The 20056-nt window shown below is 53.2% G+C and overlaps 4 protein-coding genes across 4 annotated transcripts; 1 reads left to right on the forward strand and 3 right to left on the reverse strand.

Moving 5' to 3' along the window:
- The first annotated feature begins 1533 nt into the window (after positions 1-1533).
- SFP1 (Transcriptional regulator of ribosomal biogenesis proteins) lies at positions 1534-6420 on the forward strand. Its single transcript, XM_062873702.1, has 4 exons — positions 1534-3304; positions 3453-4544; positions 4606-4786; positions 4848-6420. The coding sequence occupies exons 1-4, from the start codon at positions 2700-2702 to the stop codon at positions 4986-4988; spliced, it is 2019 nt and encodes a 672-aa protein (XP_062736768.1). The 5' UTR covers positions 1534-2699; the 3' UTR covers positions 4989-6420.
- Positions 6421-7129: 709 nt separating this feature from the next.
- Positions 7130-9473, reverse strand: ERG11 (Lanosterol 14-alpha-demethylase). Its single transcript, XM_062873703.1, has 3 exons — positions 8778-9473; positions 8516-8713; positions 7130-8454 (listed from the first exon to the last, which is right to left on the reverse strand). Exons 1-3 carry the CDS (start codon positions 9021-9023, stop codon positions 7309-7311), a joined length of 1590 nt encoding a protein of 529 aa, XP_062736769.1. The 5' UTR covers positions 9024-9473; the 3' UTR covers positions 7130-7308.
- A 476-nt stretch (positions 9474-9949) lies between these two features.
- QC761_104480 (uncharacterized protein) lies at positions 9950-13624 on the reverse strand. The gene is made up of 2 exons (XM_062873704.1): positions 12475-13624; positions 9950-12365 (listed from the first exon to the last, which is right to left on the reverse strand). The coding sequence occupies exons 1-2, from the start codon at positions 12630-12632 to the stop codon at positions 10487-10489; spliced, it is 2037 nt and encodes a 678-aa protein (XP_062736770.1). The 5' UTR covers positions 12633-13624; the 3' UTR covers positions 9950-10486.
- A 1085-nt stretch (positions 13625-14709) lies between these two features.
- On the reverse strand, positions 14710-19745 carry KIP2 (Kinesin-like protein kip2). Its single transcript, XM_062873705.1, has 3 exons — positions 18615-19745; positions 17566-18532; positions 14710-17509 (listed from the first exon to the last, which is right to left on the reverse strand). Exons 2-3 carry the CDS (start codon positions 18320-18322, stop codon positions 15243-15245), a joined length of 3024 nt encoding a protein of 1007 aa, XP_062736771.1. The 5' UTR covers positions 18323-18532; positions 18615-19745; the 3' UTR covers positions 14710-15242.
- Positions 19746-20056: the final 311 nt, after the last annotated feature.

Here is a 20056-nt window from a genome sequence, read left to right on the forward strand (position 1 = left end):
TTCTGTTGGCACTTCTTTGGGGAGTACCCTGTGAGACGTGCCGTGCATCTCGAAGACTTCGACATCATGTATTGTCCTGGCCTGTGCTTGTCCGTGTTCCACCAGCAAAGACAAGCATTGATAGCACTTCGTATTTCTCCACCGAACCGCATTCTAGACTCCTATTATTGTCAATGTCGAGCCTCAGGAGCCAAATCCGTGTCGAGAACGGCAGAAGCGTGCAAAGAAGTTGTTAGGTATAGGTAGTATGATTGGAGTGGGGCCAATGGTGATATCACAGAATCAACACCCCATGCTACAGTGTACTACTGTGTACCTTTGGCACAGTCTCAATCAGCAGTCTCAACAAGCTGAGATGGTTCCTGGGACCCATTTCCAAGAGCAGGGAAGTGGTCAAAACAACCTTGATTCTTGAGTCAGTTGTGAGCATGACTACCAGGATGTTGCCGATGTCTAGGCACGCTCACCACCAAAGGGCAAGACGGCAACATACCTTGCAGTAACTTTGAGCCTCAAGCCTCTGCCCTTGAATCTGAGCCCGTTTGGCGGGAGTGGACCTATCCACGCTCGGCTTTGGCCGACAGTTGGCATACCGACTGATCAGTGAGGGGATGTAAGCCGGCTCTTGTTGAGTTTTCGAGAAGCTTGAATCGAGATGAACATCAGAAAGGGCTGGGAATACTCCGCCAGCCGAGGCCCAGGGGAAACCTCGACAAGGCGTGGAATCTCTGGAATGGTGATGCCGCAAGTCGAGCATGGGACGACCTCGTTGTCTCGTTGGTGCCCCTCCACTTTAGACCTGCCAGTTTCAGCGGGCGGTGAGTGTACAGCAGGGTCTCGAGAGTGGCCCGAATTCACATGACACCAGCGGCTTGTTACACCAAGCGACTTGGACGCTTGGTAACTCTGGCGTTTATGCGAGTGATTGGCGCGGCAATGAATCATTCGCAGTGAATCAATGGCTGAAGAGGCGGGAGAAGCTACCAGTGAATCTCGAGAGAACAAGAGGGGAAAAGGGTGACGGGATTGATGGCTGTGTGGCACAATTGTAGATCGATGGGAGATCAACGCACAGGTTCCAGGTCCGCGACGACTACCGACAAGGCAAGATGAATCCGCACAGTGCAAGACCAAGGCCAACAATCACGGTGCCTCCACATCTTGCCCCTGTCTAGCGACCTTCCAAACCGCTGGTACCGGAGGACATTGGACATGCTTCCGTTTGATTTCCACGCACAACACCCGCACACCCGCAAGAGAGATGAGAAGACAGTTACACTGCATCTGTCGATGGCAAGTAATCCCACGCACTTGGCGGTGACACATGGGAGCGGGCTACGGCGGTATAGCAAATTGCCAGACGTGGCCAGGATCGCTGGAAATGCTCGTCATAAACTAATAAACTTGTTGGAGTTGTGTTGTGGTCAAGGTACCGTTTACCGTAGTCGGCGTTAGCAGATGGCAAGGACACTGTCCGTCTCAGGTCTGTTAGTGCCTTCCCAGCCTGCCGCCATAACAATATCTTTGTTGCGCCTGCCCGCACGACCTCGAACTCTTTCCATTCCTGCCATATGCTCATGTCTGGTTGAGCTCTCTCTGTCTCCCATCTTGTATCTTCTTCTCGTCCTCTGTCTCCCCTTCTCACGGCCCCCTCCCCACCATCATTGATACTGGTCCATCACTCCAGTCTGCCTCCAGCTGTTAGTACTTTCCCTCCTCGTCATCAGTATCCTCTTTGAACCCGCCACCTACCACCCAAGGCCGCCGTTTGCCCACCTCCACCTGTCTCTTGTCTGTCTCCAGCTGTACAGTATATTATTACCGAGGTGTACGAATCCCGTACTCGGTTCCCTACCGCCACGCCTGTCTGTTCTCGCAGGTGCTTTCGGCTCTCGGGCATACTGAGCCTGCGATTGATCTGCACGCCATTTGCCAAGACATCGACTTCGAGAAGCCTGGGGGCGCCCCTCAAATACCGCCGAGTCTTATATCCATCGCTACCTCAAAAGGGCGTGAAAAAGAATCACCATTACACCCTCATAAACACCACCGAGGCACCGCCGAACCATATCTTATCCTCGACGGTACTCCTCTGGGCTGTTTTGGCTGGCGCGCATGGCTCTGTGATACCCTCTGTCGACAGCAGGAATTAGTCATTGGCCGTACCACGGTCCCCTAACAGGCCTAACACTTACACACGACTTCTGTTTCTTGGCGGTCGATTCTGAGCCGCTGAACGGTCGACCCCCAACAAGCGGAACCGACGCCGTTATAACTCGCTGACCCTAGCCTTTAAACCTGAATCCACTGGGGTCAAACGCCTCCAGAAAGAAAGCGACGCCCCCGTGCCTGTGGGCTACGAAGTACTGGGTGGTTGACCTTCCAGGTTGAGAGTGCGTGCCGAAACTCTAGCTTCAGGTCTCGCATTGAGCCGAGAGGAGCATTATTATTATAACTCGAGGTCAGTTCCCTCCCCATATGCTCTTCTTCTCCCGTCTCATCCTTTCCATTGAAGCCCCCCAAGAGCCCCCCCAAAACCGCACTGCTCTCCCCCACCTGGATATTGGGCATCAAGCAGCTGCCAGCACCCCGTCGTCCAACCGTTTCCAGTGGGCACTAACTAGAGCAACAGTGGAGGAAACAAACCCTCCCGCATCCGAGGCTAGGCAGCGCTCCCCACAACAAGGCCCTCTTTTGCCATGCAACATCCCATGTCGAGTTCACTCATCAATTCCACAGCGAGCCCCGAGCCTGCGGAGCCATCGGGGACTGGCCAAAATACTCTCACAACTCTCACTAATAATATTTGTCCCAATCGCGCATCACCTTTGGCCTCTGCCTCCAGTGATTCGCCTTCCTCTCTCAACAATTCGTCGTCACGTTCACCATCCTTGACGCCTCAGCCGGCCACTCCCAAATCTCCCACCTCTGGCCTTTTTGTCCCCGCGCCCCCAAAGTCGCATTTCGTTGACATCGCATCGCTCCCGCCTCAAGATCCCCAGAATACCGATTTTGATTTTCTGCTCGATTGCAGCGACGACGTCGCCGCCTCTGCTGCCCTGTCCAATCACGAAGCGATACCAACAAGCAACACGCCAGGTATACCAGATATCGACATGGCGACCGGCTCCGTCTACGACTCAGGCCTCGGCCGCAGTCGACAGGACTCGTTTGTCGGCGCAAGGCCCATCTCCATGACCAACCCCAACCGCACTCGCCGGGACTCGAATAACATTGGACCCGGCAGTCTGATGGGTGGTATGAGCTGGGGTGGTATCTCTTTGGGGAGTTTTGTCAAGGACGAGTAAGTGTTATTTATCCATGTTAGCATTCTCACGGGGCCTCTTTCGCGCACGCTGGTTGCGGCGCACCCCGCCACTGCGTCTACATCACTTATAACTGAAAACTTGAATCATGCTTTCGATCAGGTGTGACTGATACATACCTTGCAGAATAATGATGGCCGGCACTTCTCCATATCCGACACATCAGTCACCATCGTTCCACTCATCGTCCTATATGCCCAAGCTGGAAGCATCCTTTATGCGCGACTTTATCTGCTGCGAGACGACGTGGGATACCCTTCATGATCTGCTCCAGCATTATGAGGAGCAGCATACTAACCTCACGGGAAACTCCACGTTGGGGCCTGGGTTCGGCGGGAACTTCACGCGTGGTCCTGCCAGTCGTGCAACTTCTGTTGCACCTTCAGTCAGACCACAGCAGCCAACACAACCGATGCATGGGTTCCAGCAACAGCGCCAGCCTGGTACTGGCGCCAGCAACCTGGGCGCTGGTGGATTCGGTATGATGCGACAGCAGGCGGCTCCGGTCGCGCCCAAGGTCAACCACATGTCTCACCTCAACGACGAGATGGATGCAGTTGGCGACATGGAAATGGATGATGCTGTCGGGCACATGGATATGGACGACAGCCAACGTATACAGCAGACCCGTCACCTCTTTGGTCAGCAGCAGCGCCCCCAGCTTCATCTTAATGCCTCGGGGCTTCCTCATCAAGCGTTGCGCACTTCGCAGCCACCAACACCAGCTGCTCAGAGCTTTGGATTCCAGAACAATCCTACCGTCTCTTCGGTCAACACACCAACACTGACGACTCACCAAGGCCTGCCCCAGCGCGGACAACAGTTCTCACAAGATAACGCTATGGAGGAGGATGATGATATGTCAGGCCTGCCCATGAAGCTTAACACCAACAACTTGGCGCCTCTAGGCGGTTTTCCGTTCAATATCAACAACACCATCGACGACCCTGCGAAGCGCCTTTACAGCCCCGGGGGTTCTTCGGCTCAGATGACCAGCCAGCAACGAGCCATGGAACAGCAGTTGCAAATGCAGCAGCAAGTGCAGCAGCAGTTGGTGAGCATGAATCTTGACTACAGCCAACTGCCACCGGGCATGGATCCAACCACGCTTCTTCAGCACTTCACTGCGCTGATGATGCCACCACCCGAAGAGCACAAGCCGTTCAAGTGCCCCGTCATCGGCTGTGAGAAAGCCTACAAGAACCAAAACGGCTTGAAGTAAGTAACCATTAAAACAGTGCAACCGATCCAGGTGATATGTTGCTGACTCAAATTCTAGGTATCACAAGACACATGGGCATTCAACCCAGCAGCTCCACGAGAATGGCGACGGCACATTCTCCATCGTCAATCCTGAGACTCATGCGCCCTATCCAGGCACCCTGGGTATGGAAAAGGAGAAACCCTTCAAGTGCGAAGTCTGCGGCAAGCGGTACAAGAACCTGAACGGTCTAAAATACGTAAGCAAACACCTCACAGCAAGTTCTATAAAGCTCTGAACACTAACGTATCTTCGTCCAGCACAAGCAACACTCCCCACCGTGCGACCCGGAACTTCGAGCTCAGCAGCAGAACCTCTTTTCCAGCATGATGCAGAATCCCGCAGGATTTATGGCCATACAGCAGAATCTTCCCAATATCAACGAAGACAACAATCATTAAGCGTGGCATTCCGACTCGGTATCTCTTATGCAACAATGGTATCCTGCTGAGCGATTCGCCTCCTTATCCTACGGCATAAACATACTTGCCTTCTTCACCATTTTTTCCTGGTTCGGGTACTTTTGCATTTCTCCTGCATCATGCGGTCTGGCGTTTTCCTGGTGGTCCTGGGCGTGGGAGGGGACGACTTTTTTTTTCCGAGTAAAGCGCACGCGGGAAGGCTGTCTGCGGATCTATATACCCCAAAGCATAGACTGGATTTCAGACTGATACCCCGTTGTCCTCTTTTTGTTTCTTTCATTTTTATCCCTTTCTCGCATTGGTCTTTTCTGTTGACTGGTTTGAGGCCAATCAAAAGACTGGCCGACGATAACGATACGCACAACATAGAGGAGACCTGCTTTTTCCCCCCACCGAGACAGCGTTTTAGAGCGAGAAAGGAGAGAGCCCGGAAGAGACGAAGACCACGAACCGAACGAATACCATTAGACCTGGGGGTTCTGACGACAACAAAAAATGGTGTTGGGAGAGTGCGAGGGAGAGGAACAAAATTGGGGTGGTGATATTTGGGATGGTTGCAAAAAACTCGGCGCGGAGAGGTGAAGAAGGGGAACTAACGTTATACACTCGTTATTTCACCAGTAATAATCACTAATTGAGGACCTTACGGCTGGACTAGCTGGGCTGGACTGGTTTAGGGGGGCTTGGGGTGTGTGTTTGGTTTTTTTTTTTTTGAGAGTGCGAGGAGGCGGGAAAGAACAGGCTGTTGTGCGCGAGTGATGAAGCGAGCAAGCCAGCGAGGAGTTGGGGAGAAAGGGGATGTGTGCTTTTTTGTTTGCTGATTTTATTTGTGTTCCTTTTTTCTCTCTCTCTTATTTTCATTGTGGTTTCTTTGGCTTTCTGTGGATGGGACCCCAAAACGGCGAGGCGTATGAGGCATCAAGAAGTTTCATGGAAGGGAGACAAGTATGAGAAATGTGTGGTATGATGAGGGTAGAAGGAGGGGATAGGTATATAAAACCTGGGCGTAAGTTTTTATCCCCTAAGATATGTTTGAGAAGATGGGGGAAAGAAAGGGAGGGGGCGGGGGGGTAGGTGGTACAGGTTGGCGCAATGTGGTGCAAAAAAAAATCGGTTGGGAAAAGTACTTGTGGGTTGTTGATTTCCGTCGGTTTCTCTTTTTGTCTTCTTTTGATTTGGGTCTTTTTTTTGTTTTGGGTGGAGGGGAACAGGAGATGAAGAAGGCTGCACTTGGCTTTTTCTTTTTTTGTGTATGGTGATTTTGCTTGCTTGCAATTTGCTATTTGCTGCTTGCTTGCTTGCTGATGTAAAGGTTCTTGTTGTTGTTGTCGGTGGCTTCAGGGTTTTGGGATAAAGATAGAAATATCAAACTCTACTCTCGGTTTAAAATACGGGCGTGATGATTCTGGAACTGCGATATGAAAATTGGTTGGCTGTGTGGAGGTAATGATGATGGTTGGCCGTGTCTGAGCTGACTGACTATCTAGGTGGTTTAGAGTGGAAATAAGGGTTGCTCATTGTGTTGGTTACACACACACACCTGCTTTACACCCTTTATCCGAGGATAAGAAACAAAGCTGTGGGTTTTGCCAATCAGGATATCGTGATGCTACCTACCTAGCCTGCTCTGTATAGGTGCCTTGTACCCCGACCTGAAAGGTAAAACTTGGTTTGGTTGTTGTTGAGAAATGAATGGGAGCTGGTATACACTTGCATGTTGTGGGGTAATAACATGTTCAAGATCTATCAACCTTACTTTTGTTGAAAGACCTGTCGGCTGCCCTCAAAAGCCTTTATTCACAATAGCAGCCCCTAAAATTTTGTCCACAACCTGACTTGCCATACGCAATGATTCCTGGAGGGGATAATAGGTTGGTTGTGATATTTGCAACGATGCCTGAAGATGATGCTCTACACCAGTGGCCATCGTCCGTCCTCTCAGCCAACAACTTCCTAGACCAACCCCTGAAGCCCCCCAGACCAATCACCCCCCTCAACCCACCACCAACCCACAACACTAATGCACAACCAACACCCACGATCTCTTATGATTTGTGATATTAGTATTAACTAAGTGTATATATACTTTGCAAAGTCATCACTGGTCGTCCACATACCCCCCCTTCCCATCTTTCCCAGTGTCCGTGTTTTTGCTTTCCCTTCCCTTCCTCCCAATGCAAATGCTTTCCCTTTTGTTCCAAGAAAGCACTCACTATAACTTGGTTCATCAATGACGACCGCAGACCCCAAACGCCACGAAACAACAACTCATCGCATCCAACAACAACAACACATAAGTCTAATTCCTCCTCTCCCAGTAAATGTTCGCGGGCTCCAATGGTCTCGAGAAGAGAGAGGCATAATCTGTGCCAATCACCTTGTCGCTGCCATCCACGTTTCTGAACTTGAAAGCGCGGACAATCTCAGCGGTGATAGTCTGAAGCTGCACATTGGCAAAGTGCTCGCCAATGCAACGATGTCTACCGGCGCCGAAGGGAAGGTAAGGAGACGCGGAGCCCTTGCTGACGAGACCATAGCCGTAATCGATCTTCTCTTCCTCTTCCTCGTTGATCTCATCCTCATTGCGAACCATGCTAGGGGCCAGAGGGTGATCCTTCTGCCAGCGCGCGGGCTCCCACTTGTCGGGCTCGGGGAAGTACTGAGAGTCGGTCGCGGAAACACCGGGGGCGGCGAGGAGGACGTGGTCGGTAGGGATGACATACTTGGTGCCGGGGACGGGCATGGGAGATTTGACGGCGCGCATGATGGAGTGGATAGGGGCGTGGAGGCGGAGAGTCTCCTTGACGATGGCCTGGTTGAGAGGGAGCTTGGCGAGATCCTCGTACTTGAGGGGGGGAAGATCCTTGCCAAGGTTGTCGATCTGTTCCTGGTAGAGAGCTTCCATAACATCAGGTCTGGAGGCGAGACGGCACATGATCCAGGAGCTGGTGGATGAAGAAGAGTGCTGGCCGGCCATCAACAAGGCAATCATCATGTGGGCGATTTCGTGATCGGGAACCTTGGTGCCGTTCTTGTAGGTGGAGTTCATGAGATGCTGCATCATATCCTTCTGGCCATCATCGCCGCGAGCGCGACGGCGCTTCATTGTGTCCATGTAGATCTTGGCGACAGTTCGCTGGGCGTGATCACGGCGGTTGTTCCAGGGGAGGGGAGCCCAGTGAAGCATAAAGTTGATGGGAGAAAAGCCCATATCCAAGTCGTGGTAGAGGTCGGCAAGCTTCTCGTCGAACTGGTCGCGGATCTCCTTGCCCTGGAGCGCGTGAGAGGCGGTGAAGATGGTGATCTGAGCCATCTTGGGGCAGATGTTGACAACGCCAGACTGGCCCTTGAAGTCGGGGGTACGCTTGAGGTAGCTGGTAACCTCGTCGGAGATGATGGGGACATAGGAGCGGAAAGCTTCGGTGGTGAGGGCAATCTTCATGAACTATTTTTCGGCGTGTCAGCTAACCAGAGTCTTGCAGCTGGCATCGTTCGATTGGACCAACCTTCTTCTGCTCCATCAGCTTCGCATTGGGGCAGTCGTAGACAACATCCTTGCCGAAAACAGGGGTGGTGAGAACGGTGTAGATCTCCTCAGCATTCACGTCGCGAATCTTGCCGTTGAGAATGAAGTTGTTGCCCTCGGGGCCGACGTAGACGGTGGTCTTCTTGCCGAGAAGGATGAAGGTGAAGCAGTCGCCGTGCTGTCGTCAGAAACGGTTAGTACCCAGACGCGCGCGCATATGATGGCGATAGGAGCTTGCTCACCTTCTTTCTGTTCTCGTGGAAGAACTTGGGGGGATCCATGCCGTAGGTAATGGTGCTTCCAATGATAGGGAACCAGTGGAACACCATCGGTGGCTCGTTGGGGCTCTTGAACAGCACCTGCTTGAGCACATTGAGGACGACAGCCACAACCACAAAGGCGGCCGTCGCGACACCGATTTGCGATGCAAGTCCCAGCGTCGAGAAGCCCTCGAGCAGAGGGCCCGCGACATCCTGGAGGAAACCCATTCTGTCGGGGAGGGAAGATTAAAAAGAAGTAGAGAAAAAGAACGTGTCCAAGGCTGCTGGGAAATGCAACAAGCGCGCGTGCGAGATGCCAACAATCAAAGCCCACGGGGAAAGAAAGAGAAGAATCTCGCGACCTTTAAGTAGAAGGAGCGAAGAACTTTTCTAGAGTTCATGTCATCAAGAAAAAGGGATGCGAATTGGCTTTTGGGTAGGTAATCTGCCCCTGCCACGGCAGCCCAGATTGGCCAATCAGGCGCTCCCCAAGAGCGGTTTCGTATTCGCATTCGCACGGTACCTGGGTACTTCGCATCCGTACGCTCCCACCGCACCGTTTACTCACATCATGCGATAGAAAGGCAACATCCGATCAAAGTTGCGCCAATGATTCCACGGCAATTACCGTTGACCACCACATATGCGCCGACCTTGGGAGAAGCTGGGCGCATTCTGGCTGTAAGCGAATGCCTTCATTTTTCGTTTCACCGTTCCTTCTCCTGAAGGACCGTCTTCTCTGCTCTCCATGTACAGACCGCCTGTGGGATATGGTGGCTTGGCTTAACCAGTTGTCCCGTACTTCGAACCTGCAGGGCGTGCTGTCATCGGATGAACCCTACCCACCTCATGCTGTGGAGTGCGGTGTGTCAACGCCCGTGGGCTCCGCTGACAAGTGCTATCGCAGATGTGCGATGGTAGGGTGTTGGTGATATTGAACATGTCGCTCTCTCTTCGTCACTTGACCCAACTTTACTCTCGGTGAGAGCTTCATACCGATACTGACCGTGCGCTTACACCCGGCATCTTCTCACCAAAGCGGCGAGTTGTGCCTCGTCAGTGGGTTCCGCTCCGTTGTTCGGATCACAAGTAGTGAAGACTGAGAACAAGGCGAGACACCCTCTCGAGAACAGGCGCATGAAGCGATATCGATTACAGTTTCCAAAGTAGCCTAGTGCCTAATGATACGTAGTAATAACACTGTTGCTTATTCATTTCATGTGATTTCCTATCCTTGGCTAAAATGACAACAGCAACAACAACAACAACGACACCAACGACATATCTATCGTCTTCTCCCTGTAAAACAACCAGCGAATGACTATTCCCGCTCCATGCAAAGTCTGAGCGCACCGCCCAAAACGTAAACGAAAAAGCGAATGAAGAGAAAGTATGTACAACTTGAAAAAGAAAAAAGAAATCATGCTAATGATGATGATGATGATGATGATGACAATGGTAGATGCAACGAATGGCTCCCATGTGTGTGTGGTATATGGTATCATCTCCTCTTCCACTCCTCCCCCCCGTTTTCAATAAAAAAGAATGTCCTCTTTTCTTTTCTCTTATGCCCCTTTACCCAAGCCTAAACGCCAAAAGCAAAAACAGTGTCATAACAACAAAAGAAAACTCCTGCAACCGACAACAGCAAACAACAACAACAACAACAACAACAACAACAACAAACACATTCAATCAAGACCCAACCAACCCAAGCCCCCATCCACATTCACCCACCTCCCCCCCTTGACACTCCCCTCCCCCATCATCACCCCCAACAACCTACACCCCAAACTACTAACCGTGCAAACCACCACATCGCTCGCCTCGGCCAGCACCGCCAAATCCATCATGTAAGCCCTCCCAACCAAGCTCCTAAGCCGGAGCGACTCAGCCCCCACCCCCTTTTCCTCCTTCTTGTCATTATTCGCCGTCGGCACCCCCAAATTCCAAAACATGCCGGCATAAAACCCACCCTCCCACCCAAAAGCCTCATCCACAAACTTGTGCATCACGTTCCGATCCAGCTCCTCTTCCTTTCCCCCCTTGGGGAGCAGCTCATGCTTGGAAGCGAGCTTGATCCTATCCTGCGCTCTCACCACCCTCTTCCCGTTGAGGTTGTCCTTCACTTCCTCAGAGTCATACACAAGCGGGTCGTCAGACGCGAGGATCATGAACGAGTGCTCACGCGCAAGCCGGTTTTCTTCTGCCGTGTCGTGGAAGATGCTGCCGGACGAGTTGAACTTGGAGGCGATGATCTCCTGCGCAAAGTCGGTGTAGACGTTCACAGGAAGGTACGAGCGCCTGTATTGGGGTTCAAACGGGTGGCGGTCGCCGCGGCGGATGTGAAGGCCGATGGAAAGACCAGATTGTGTGCCCTTGGTTTTGGGCACGAGACGCTTGGCGAGGAGCTTGCGGGTGCGGCTGTCGACGTGGCGGGCGTCTCCGGCGTTGAGGTGAAAGAGGGCTCTGAACCCGGAGCGAGCGAGCGCGAATTGCTTCTTGAGGAGGGAGGAATCGAGTGGTTCGAGGGGTGGGGAAGAGCTGGAGAAGATTCCCTCTGCTGAAGGAGGGAGGAGGTTGGCAAAGACTTCGTGGGCGTTGGCAGCTGAGACGACCAGGTGACGTGCCTGAGGTGGGCAGGGGAGACGTTCATGATCAGGAGGTGGGGAGCAGTCTTGCGCGGGCGGCGCTTCAAAGATGTCGGAGTACTCTCCGTATGCCCATCTCGTGTCGTCGATGAAGAAACCACGGCCTTCTTTTTCGGCGAGACCATATGCGATCCAGAGCATCATGAGCGTTTTTCCCAGGCCAGCCTCGCCGGACTCGAGAACAAAAGTGAGGCTCTTCTTGCAGACAGGCTTCCCCGTGTTTGTTCCTCCCGCTCCCCTCTTTGGCAAATAACCAGCTTCCTCAGCTTCTTGAACATCAATGAAGTCGTGATCGGGTGCCTCCGCCCCGAAGCTGAGTGAGACCTGCGGCAACCCGGACCCCTGAGATCGCAATTCCACCGCCCGGGCCGCTACCTGCTCACACCTCCCACACATGTCTGCGTAACCCTTCTGGGACAGTGGAAACGGTGTCCCTGGGGGTATCGATACTGTCCATTTCGCCTTACCTCGATGGTCGGTGATGACGATAGGCGTAGCGAAATCTGGCGCCCCCTTCTGCGATACCATCTCAACTCCACCGCTTCGTTTTGGCGGTGCTACTATCGGCTTCTCGGGGACTGACAGTCGTGTGTTATCAGCCGGTATCGGTATTTCCGGTCCAAAGAGGTAGGTAAGAACCTCGAGCGAGATCCAAAAGACAGCAAGAATGCTCAAAATCCGGATCGTATATCGAATGAGTCGTATTGGGCGTACGCCTAGGATCAATTTCCTCTGGGGGGGCTTTTTCGGTGGGGAGAGTGACGGAAGGCCTGGAGATGGTGGTGGTGAGAATACCAAGTGGTTGAAGCTGAAGCGAGAGGATGTGGATGATAGAGGGCCCTTTTCGGCGACATTGTACGAGGCTGCTCGTCGAAGGTTGATACGGGGCGGCAAGATGGCTTTGGCATGCGCCGTTCTACTGAGGTCAAGTGTTGGCGGCATGTTGAAGAACAGAAACAGAAACCAGGAAAGGAAAGTCTAGTGTTCGAAATCAAGAACTGGATAAGGCGACCGCAGGAAAAGTATACCGTTTGGAATACAATGAGCCGCCGCCCTGAAGCCCAGCGTTTGGAGCGGCGTTCTGCTCGTCTCTGTCGACACCGGCGTGCTGCTCTCCGTGTCCGGCAGAGGAGAATTGAAGAATTTCTGGTGGGGGTACCCGACCGGTGAGAATCGTCGAAGTCATAAGGGAGTTGCGATCTTGAGGTCGGGATCTTTGTCTTATCAGGGAGAGCTCAACTCCCAAGCCCTGATCCCGAAAAGACAAGTGACGTTTATGCCACCGGGATATCGTATCTTTCGTGGGCACGGATCAGGAACCCTTCAGAACACAGTCGTACAAGAGGGAGCGAGGCGCTTGCGGTCTTGTTACAAGGCGACAACGACGACGTGGTGGACGGAATGGGCCGTTGGAGGCCGATATGGGGGCAGGACAGAGTGAAAGATGCAAGATGTTGATCGAATAGAATGGCGAGGGCGGCCAGCCGGATTTTCAGGTCCAGCAAAGAAGATCAGCGGCAGTGCCGGTGTCCCCCCCTTCTCGAGGTAGGGCGGAGGAGAAGAGGTCTTGCTTGAAGTGGACGGGCCGCTTGAACAGCCGAAGTGACCACCTGCCGAAGATCGCCACCAGTACGAACTAGGTAGGTGTTGGAAGTATCATCTAGAGGATTGACAAACGGTGTTCGACAGAAAATGAGAATGGCCAAATATCCCTCTCCGAAATGAGGGTGTGGGTTCGGTTCAACGAGCACTGGAGGGGTACCAGGCCAGGTTGTGCTACCTTTACCTGGGTCTCAGTCTCACTTTTGGAGTCTTCCTCTCAAGAGAGTGCGCAAATCAGACCGAGGCTGACAAAAGAGGCGCTGTTGGTATATCGGAAAATCGGTATGCGATGCGAACTGCGTCGAGTTTCTATTCGCAGCTCGGAGGGGGTGTGGCCGAGAGCAGAAGCTGGTACAACCGCCGTTGGCTTCGAGAATAGAATAGCAAAGTTCAACTGGACACCCAGCGTCACAGTCGACAATTTAATTCATATACTGACGTACATGGTGAAGAATGGGAGAAGGGGAAAAGATCGCCTCGAGGATGGACCCCGATGACTTGTTCTGTGTCGATCACTGCGACTGTTGTTCAGGGGGCCAACGGAGAATGCCAGGTGAGGTTATGGCCCACCATGAGATCACAGGCCAAAGAAGAACAGCAAACACAGCAGATCTTTTGCTTGGTTTTGGTCTCAAACCCATGCGCCCCAAGGAACCGATACCCCGGAAAACTCAAAACCAAATCTTATCGATATCCAACGGGGGCTTGTTTGAAGCGGGAAGCGAGATCCATCTACAAGACACCAAACAGCATGAATGATGTGATTCTTTCTTCCTGGTTTCATCCCCAGGTTCTAGAAAGGTCTTGACCCGGAATCTGGAGTTCATCATGCCCCTCTGGCCTTTCGACGGCCTCACCAGATGGCCGGCACGATAGGCAATTCAGCAGACAAAAACGTTCTAGGGATTTCCCCTCCCCCTCCGTTTGAGCTGGAAAAAAGGGCAAGTTTGTCGGCGGAGGCGGGGCAGGCGGCGATCACCATTTGTGGCAGTTGAGCCCCTGTCGCTTCTGAAACGCACTAGCTTCGGGGAAATCATCCAATCAGATGCCTGGCTCCCGCCCTTCCCGGCACACCCGGTGCCTTCCCGCTTGGCATGGGGAACCACCACCAACGGCAGGTGGGGAAGTTTGTGTGACCTCCAGCAACGAGAAGGTAAGCGGACTTCTGACCTTGAAGGCATCTCCAGAGGCATATCAGTGCTAGGGCTCGGTCTCTGAGGTAGATACTCTGAAATTGAACCAATATATTGAGCCTCTACATCATGATACTCATATAACCATATTCAGCCTCGTGTTGGATCACTGTGAAGAATTGGATATGCAGCCCCTCTCTCGGTTTTTGTTTTGTTTATACCACATTCTTATCAGGTCTCAAACATAATACAAAAAAAATGAAAACTACCTCTCATTCATGCTATCACATCTATATACGCCTCGCCCATTCACACATAGGCCTCCAAAATCAACACATACTCGCCCCCAGGCTTCAACAAAAACTCTCTCAAGTCATCATCATGCCCCGCCTCGAAACCCACGCACGTGTGGGAAAAAAAGCACATCAAATGTTTAGAATAATTTCTTTTGGCATTTCAAAAAATCGCTTTCCATTCTTTCTTTCTCTCATCCCACCTCATCTCCTCCCACCTCTCCTACCCCCCCTTTTTTTGCGCGTGCGTCGTTTCATGATGCCATAGCCTCAATGATGGAAAAAAATGATGAACAAATGCTCTCCCCTGCTCCTCGACAACAAACACCAGGCAGGCCAACATTGGATACAAAAAAAGCCCCATCACCAACCAACCCTTCCCTCCTCCAATCTCCAACAAGAAAGTTTGCCAAACTAGTTGGATCCCCCATACAAAACTCTCCCCTTTCCCACCATCCCCTTCACTCCTAGCTAATGTACAAAATTAACAACAAGACGCTGGCTTGCTAAATGACGCTGAGAAAAGTAAACTTGATCCCCTCCCCCCGAATTTCCCGACCTCCACCATAACAGAGAAACGGTGGGCTATTTTGAAAAGACCAAAAAGCAAAAATACCAATAACAACAAGTCGGGTATAAGACAGAAATTAAAAAAAAAAAGTACCCCGTATTCCTTACCCCCACCTTCTTCCATGTGAAACCCAACCAAGGAAAAAGAAAAAACACTTATACATGTTCCTGCATGTTATACAGGCCACGGCCCCCTTCCTACACCTCCATCGCAACTGCTTTGCTCGGCTCCTGGCTTAACGAGGTCCTCTGCTTGGACAACAACTGTAACTGAATCGGTGGCTGGGATCCAGATGGCCCCGCGCCCAGTGGTGGAGGAGGTTGTGGCATCGATGGTGGAAGCGATGGGCTCTGCGTGAGAATCTGCGGCGAAGGTAATGGCATCGTCGGCGGTGGCGAAGGGACCAACTCCTTAAGCAACGACCCCCTCTCTCTCGACTCCCTCTCTGGACCAACCACCCTGAGGCTCCCCCGATTTCCCCTGACAACCTGCCCGCTCTCCACCCTTTCGTGAAGCATCTCGTCGAGCATCTTGCTCATCTCATCGACATTCTTCGTCTGCTTCCGAAGCTGCGAGACTTGTCTAACTAACGAGTTGGGGGCAGGCGGGCTGCCGAGCGGTGCTGGCCCTGGGTTGCTGTCGAGAATTTGCGAGTTGCGGGCCTCTGACCGGGACTCGACTCGTTCGGCATTGTCTCTTGACCTGGCCGCGCTCCGCAGCGCAGTCAACATCCGGTCCTTGTCGTCGAGGCGGGCACGGAGCTCCGCGATTTCGGCATCCTTCTCCTTGAGAAGAGCGGACACACTATGGTCCTCGCCAACCATAATGCCCTTTCCTGCTGTTGCAATGCCGACCGACGCCCGAGAGGAGCTCGCGCGGCGGGCTTGCAGCAATCTTTTCTCTAGCGTTTGGATGTAGCGGTTCTTGTCGACAAGATCCGCTTGGAGGGCTCGGTTCTGAGCGGCAAGTGATGCCGTCCCGTCGCCGTACTCCCCCATGCTGTCATCGTCTTCTGTCAGTGGTACCGCTTCTGGTGCACCGCCAGACGACCGATGACTACTCGACTTCCGTCCAATTGTTGAAGCACTAGATGTCATGGACGCTGTCCTCTCCAGGCTGAGCTTGCCTCCATTAGAGATAGTCATCGACGACCGGATGGAACCTTGCGAGTATCGAGGATGAATGCCCAACGAGCTGAAAGACCCGCTCGCATTGACCCCTATCGATTTTGAACTGAGTATGAGGCGGTTGAGGTGGTCTATCCTCTCCTTCAGCGCGGTCCTAGCAAGCTGCATTTCGAGCATCTGCTCTTCATGCCGCAACTCGGCTTCCTTCTCACGAGCCCTTTCCTCCTCGGCGTCCCTCTCCTTCTCAATCTCGGCCTCCTTCTTGCTGTTGGACTTTGCTTGGGCTTCGAGCTCCTTTCGAAGCTCGGCAATCTCCATTCTGTACCGCTCCAAAAGTACCTTTGCGCCTCCGTCGCCACCAGCGCCCAAAGACTCCTCGGCACGCTTAGCGTGGCTGACAATGCTGTTTTTGGCCCGAGAGGCAAACTTTAATGTGTTGAGGGTTTCGTTGTTGTGCGTGTTTGCTGATGTTGCGCTTGCAGGAGCGCCGATTTGAATTGTGCAGAGAATGCTAACCAACGAGTTACCGGACAGCGCGCCCTGGAGTAATCTGGTCAGTTTGCTGTCGCGGTACGGCAAGTGTTTCCCATCCTTGTCGGCAGATTTGCCATCGGCCTTTTGCTCGGAGAGCTTGGCGATGACCGTTCCGAGAGTGAGTAAGCTTTTGTTGATGTGGGACCCTTCTTGACGCCTCTCCTTGGACTCGGCCGCCTTCTCAGAACCAGCCAAGTCGATCAAACTTAATGTCGACACCCGGACGCCACCGGGCGGAAGCGCTTGGCGTTTGCTATCCCCCGCAGCACTTCCGGGGACCCTCTCTCTGCTTTCCACCACAATCTGCACCACGGCGTGACTCCGGGAACTCCTGGCGTTGAATTGGGTGCTTGCTGTCCTACGAGCCTGGTCGCCACGGGCAATCACACGCAGAAGCTGCGTCGGACTCTGCACAATTTCCTCCTTGAGAGGGCTCGCATAAACCCCCCTCTTGCTGTCCTCACGTAGCTTGATCTCTTCCTGCTGCTGGTTAGCGCCGGGGCCGGTGTTGGTGGACATGCTCAGCAGGTCGTGGATTTTTTCGTTGTAGATTTCCAGGTAGCTGACGCGGAGCAAGAACTCTCGAGACGGGGTTTCGCGAATGTAGGAGAAGATGTCGGTAATAGCGAGAGGTATTACACCCGGGGATGACGCAGTTCCCTGCATCGAGAAGGTTTTTCCAGTGCCCGTCATGCCGTAGGCGAATACTGTCCCGTGGTAGCCCTCCATTACTCTTCGTACCAAACGTTTCGCGCAGTGGTCGTAGACTTTGGCGTTGTCGTCGTGTGTCGTAAAGACGTTATCTGAGAAACGGTCAGACGGCTACGAGACTCAACTGTCTACTTTGTAGAATTCTTACCATAGATATAATCTCCCCCTTCCTTGCCGCGGTACGAGATCAACGATTTTCTTCCCTCCACCATCCACTCCCCATCTGGCGTCTGGTCATTGCCGGCAGCATCTGGCCGGACTCTGACACTGACCACGACGTTTCCCTTGCCATCAAACTTGGAGGCAGGTTTTCCGGGGGAAGCATCTGACCTGGATGCGGCATCGGTGGCATCTTCGTACTGGGTGGCAGAAGTAGAATACGAGTCCTGCGCAGAGGAACTGCGGCTCTGGGGCGGTGAAGACACACTAATCAGTCCATCCGAATTCCTCGTCCCTCCTGTTCGCGAGACTGATTTCTGGTCGCCTGCTCCCGCAAGAAAACTCGAGGATCCATTAGAAAACTGATAGGTTGGTGTCGTAGGCGTCTTGACCTTGCGCGAAAGGCCGGCGGATAGTGGGCTCGGTGGGAGGCTGGATATTCGACCATCTCCGCGAGGGGGGTGCGGGAAAGCGCTGATACTGACTGTTTTCCTAAGTGTCTTGCCCGTCGCATTGTATCCTGAGGCGGTTCTGGGTGTAGGTAAGGCTCCGGAAGGGGCTGGAGTGGCAGGCGGAAGGAGATTCGAGGACGGTGTTCGAAGGGCTTTTGGTGATGTTGGTGTCGACCTGGTCGGTGGAACTGCTAATCCACCCATGCTTTTTCGTGTTTTTCCAACGGGAAGCGCTGGTAGGGCAATTTGAGGAGGTGCGTTCGAAGGCCGCGATGGCCTCGGGAGGGTTGTCATGTTGTTGATGCGACTGGCAGTGGCCGCGAAGTGGGAGGACTGTGCAACAAGGTTTCAGGGGCTTCCGCCTCTGTTTACAGCAAAAGTTCGAGCTCGGGTCGATCGAGGTCCATGGGCGTAGGGTGTTGCTTTCACCAGAGAAAGAGTACCGACCGCCGATTCACCCTCCACTGTCAAAACGCGGGCCGAAACGGGGTGGTATCGAAGAGCCTGTCCGCCACAGTCAATTGTCAATGCCAGCTCAAAAGAGGCCGCTCATGGCTAGCAAGTTTAGAATTGAATTGCACCGTACCAATTGGCGAGCGAGTGTGCAGAGGAATGCTGATAGGTAAGTCGGTCGGACGTATCGCGGCGAAACCAAAAGGGCTTAGGAAAAAGAAACAAGTTCGTGGGATATGCGGTGGTTGCCGTCACGATATCGGACTGCACTGCACTCGGGTGCTGGCGTTCGGGAGCCCGTTGAAAAGAGCAGAGAGGCACGGGTACCGGCGGTAGCGTGTGGGATTCGCGGAGAGATTTGAGAGCCCTGGACCAGAAGCAAAAAAAAATGAGTGGACGACAAGGCCCTATGCGGGCGACTGGGTTTATGCGCGCGACGCCCCGTCTCCGTACAATAGCGCAAATGGACCGAAGAGAGAGCGGCGGCGCCGGTGGGCTTTGTACTTTGGGCAGCCAAGGACGGAAACGAACGTCGAGAGTCGCTGCTTGGACTCGGGGGGTCGGGGGTTGGGTATAGATAGGTCGGTAGTGTAGGTGCGGTGCGGTGCGGTAGGCGGGCGTGTGCTCCAATTAGTACTGCGGTAGGGCCTTATATCGATGGCCTGGCCTCTCGTGTCGTTCCTGGCGTGAAAGGTGCAACCATGTAGTAGGACGCACAAAAAAAAACGAGTGGCCAAAACAGTTCGTCTCAACTTGTCGAGTATGAGTATAGTAGGTACCTAACAATCACTCAGCTGCGATTAGGTTGACTACGCGTAAGGTAAGGTAATGTCGACATGGGCTATCGATCACTCCACGAGAAAAAGACAGAACAGACAAAAGAGAATGAACGAGGGAATGGAGACTGGAGATGGAGAGAGCCGTGACAACCTGGAAAGCTGGAGATGGATGGGCAAGTGGGAGTGCCGTTGCTTTTCTTCGGCTCCCCGTTGCCCCTTCCACTTCTTTTTTACCCTTGCGCCTTGCCCGAAATGCCTGTCGATGGCACTTTGGATGCTCTCTCTCTTCTGTCGTCTCTCTGCTGGCCGTTGCCGTCCTCGCGAGAGAGCAATTTGACGGACCACCATCGGGTCCCTGCTGATCCCTGCACCCACCACCCTGGAGGGCTTAAACCGTTTTGGGCCTGGTGACCCTTGGCTTCTCCAAGTCGGCCAGGGATGCCGGCATGAACTGAGGAGCAATCTTAGCGCACCTGGCTTTTGAGCCATCTCACAGGCTCACAAGTGTGACGAAAAGCTCGAGACATCCTTACGACAACGTCCGCCTCGCCGGCGCCGCGGTGGTTTGTGTGTCTCGAGCTGTGACTTATGTGCTGGAGAAACACGAGGGGCCGCGGATTCTGAGCTTTTGTGCCATGGCGCATCCTTCTGACAACAGCAAGCAGCCAGTAACAGTCGACCGTCGACTCTTCCGTTGATGACGCCCATCCACCAGTGACGAGGCGGCGCGGAGGATTTGAGATCCCACCTAATCATCACATCGCGCTGGTGCGTCGCATCAATGGTAACCTACCTT

Source organism: Podospora bellae-mahoneyi (assembly GCF_035222275.1).
Source record: "Podospora bellae-mahoneyi strain CBS 112042 chromosome 1 map unlocalized CBS112042p_1, whole genome shotgun sequence".
NCBI classification, from domain to species: domain Eukaryota; kingdom Fungi; phylum Ascomycota; class Sordariomycetes; order Sordariales; family Podosporaceae; genus Podospora; species Podospora bellae-mahoneyi.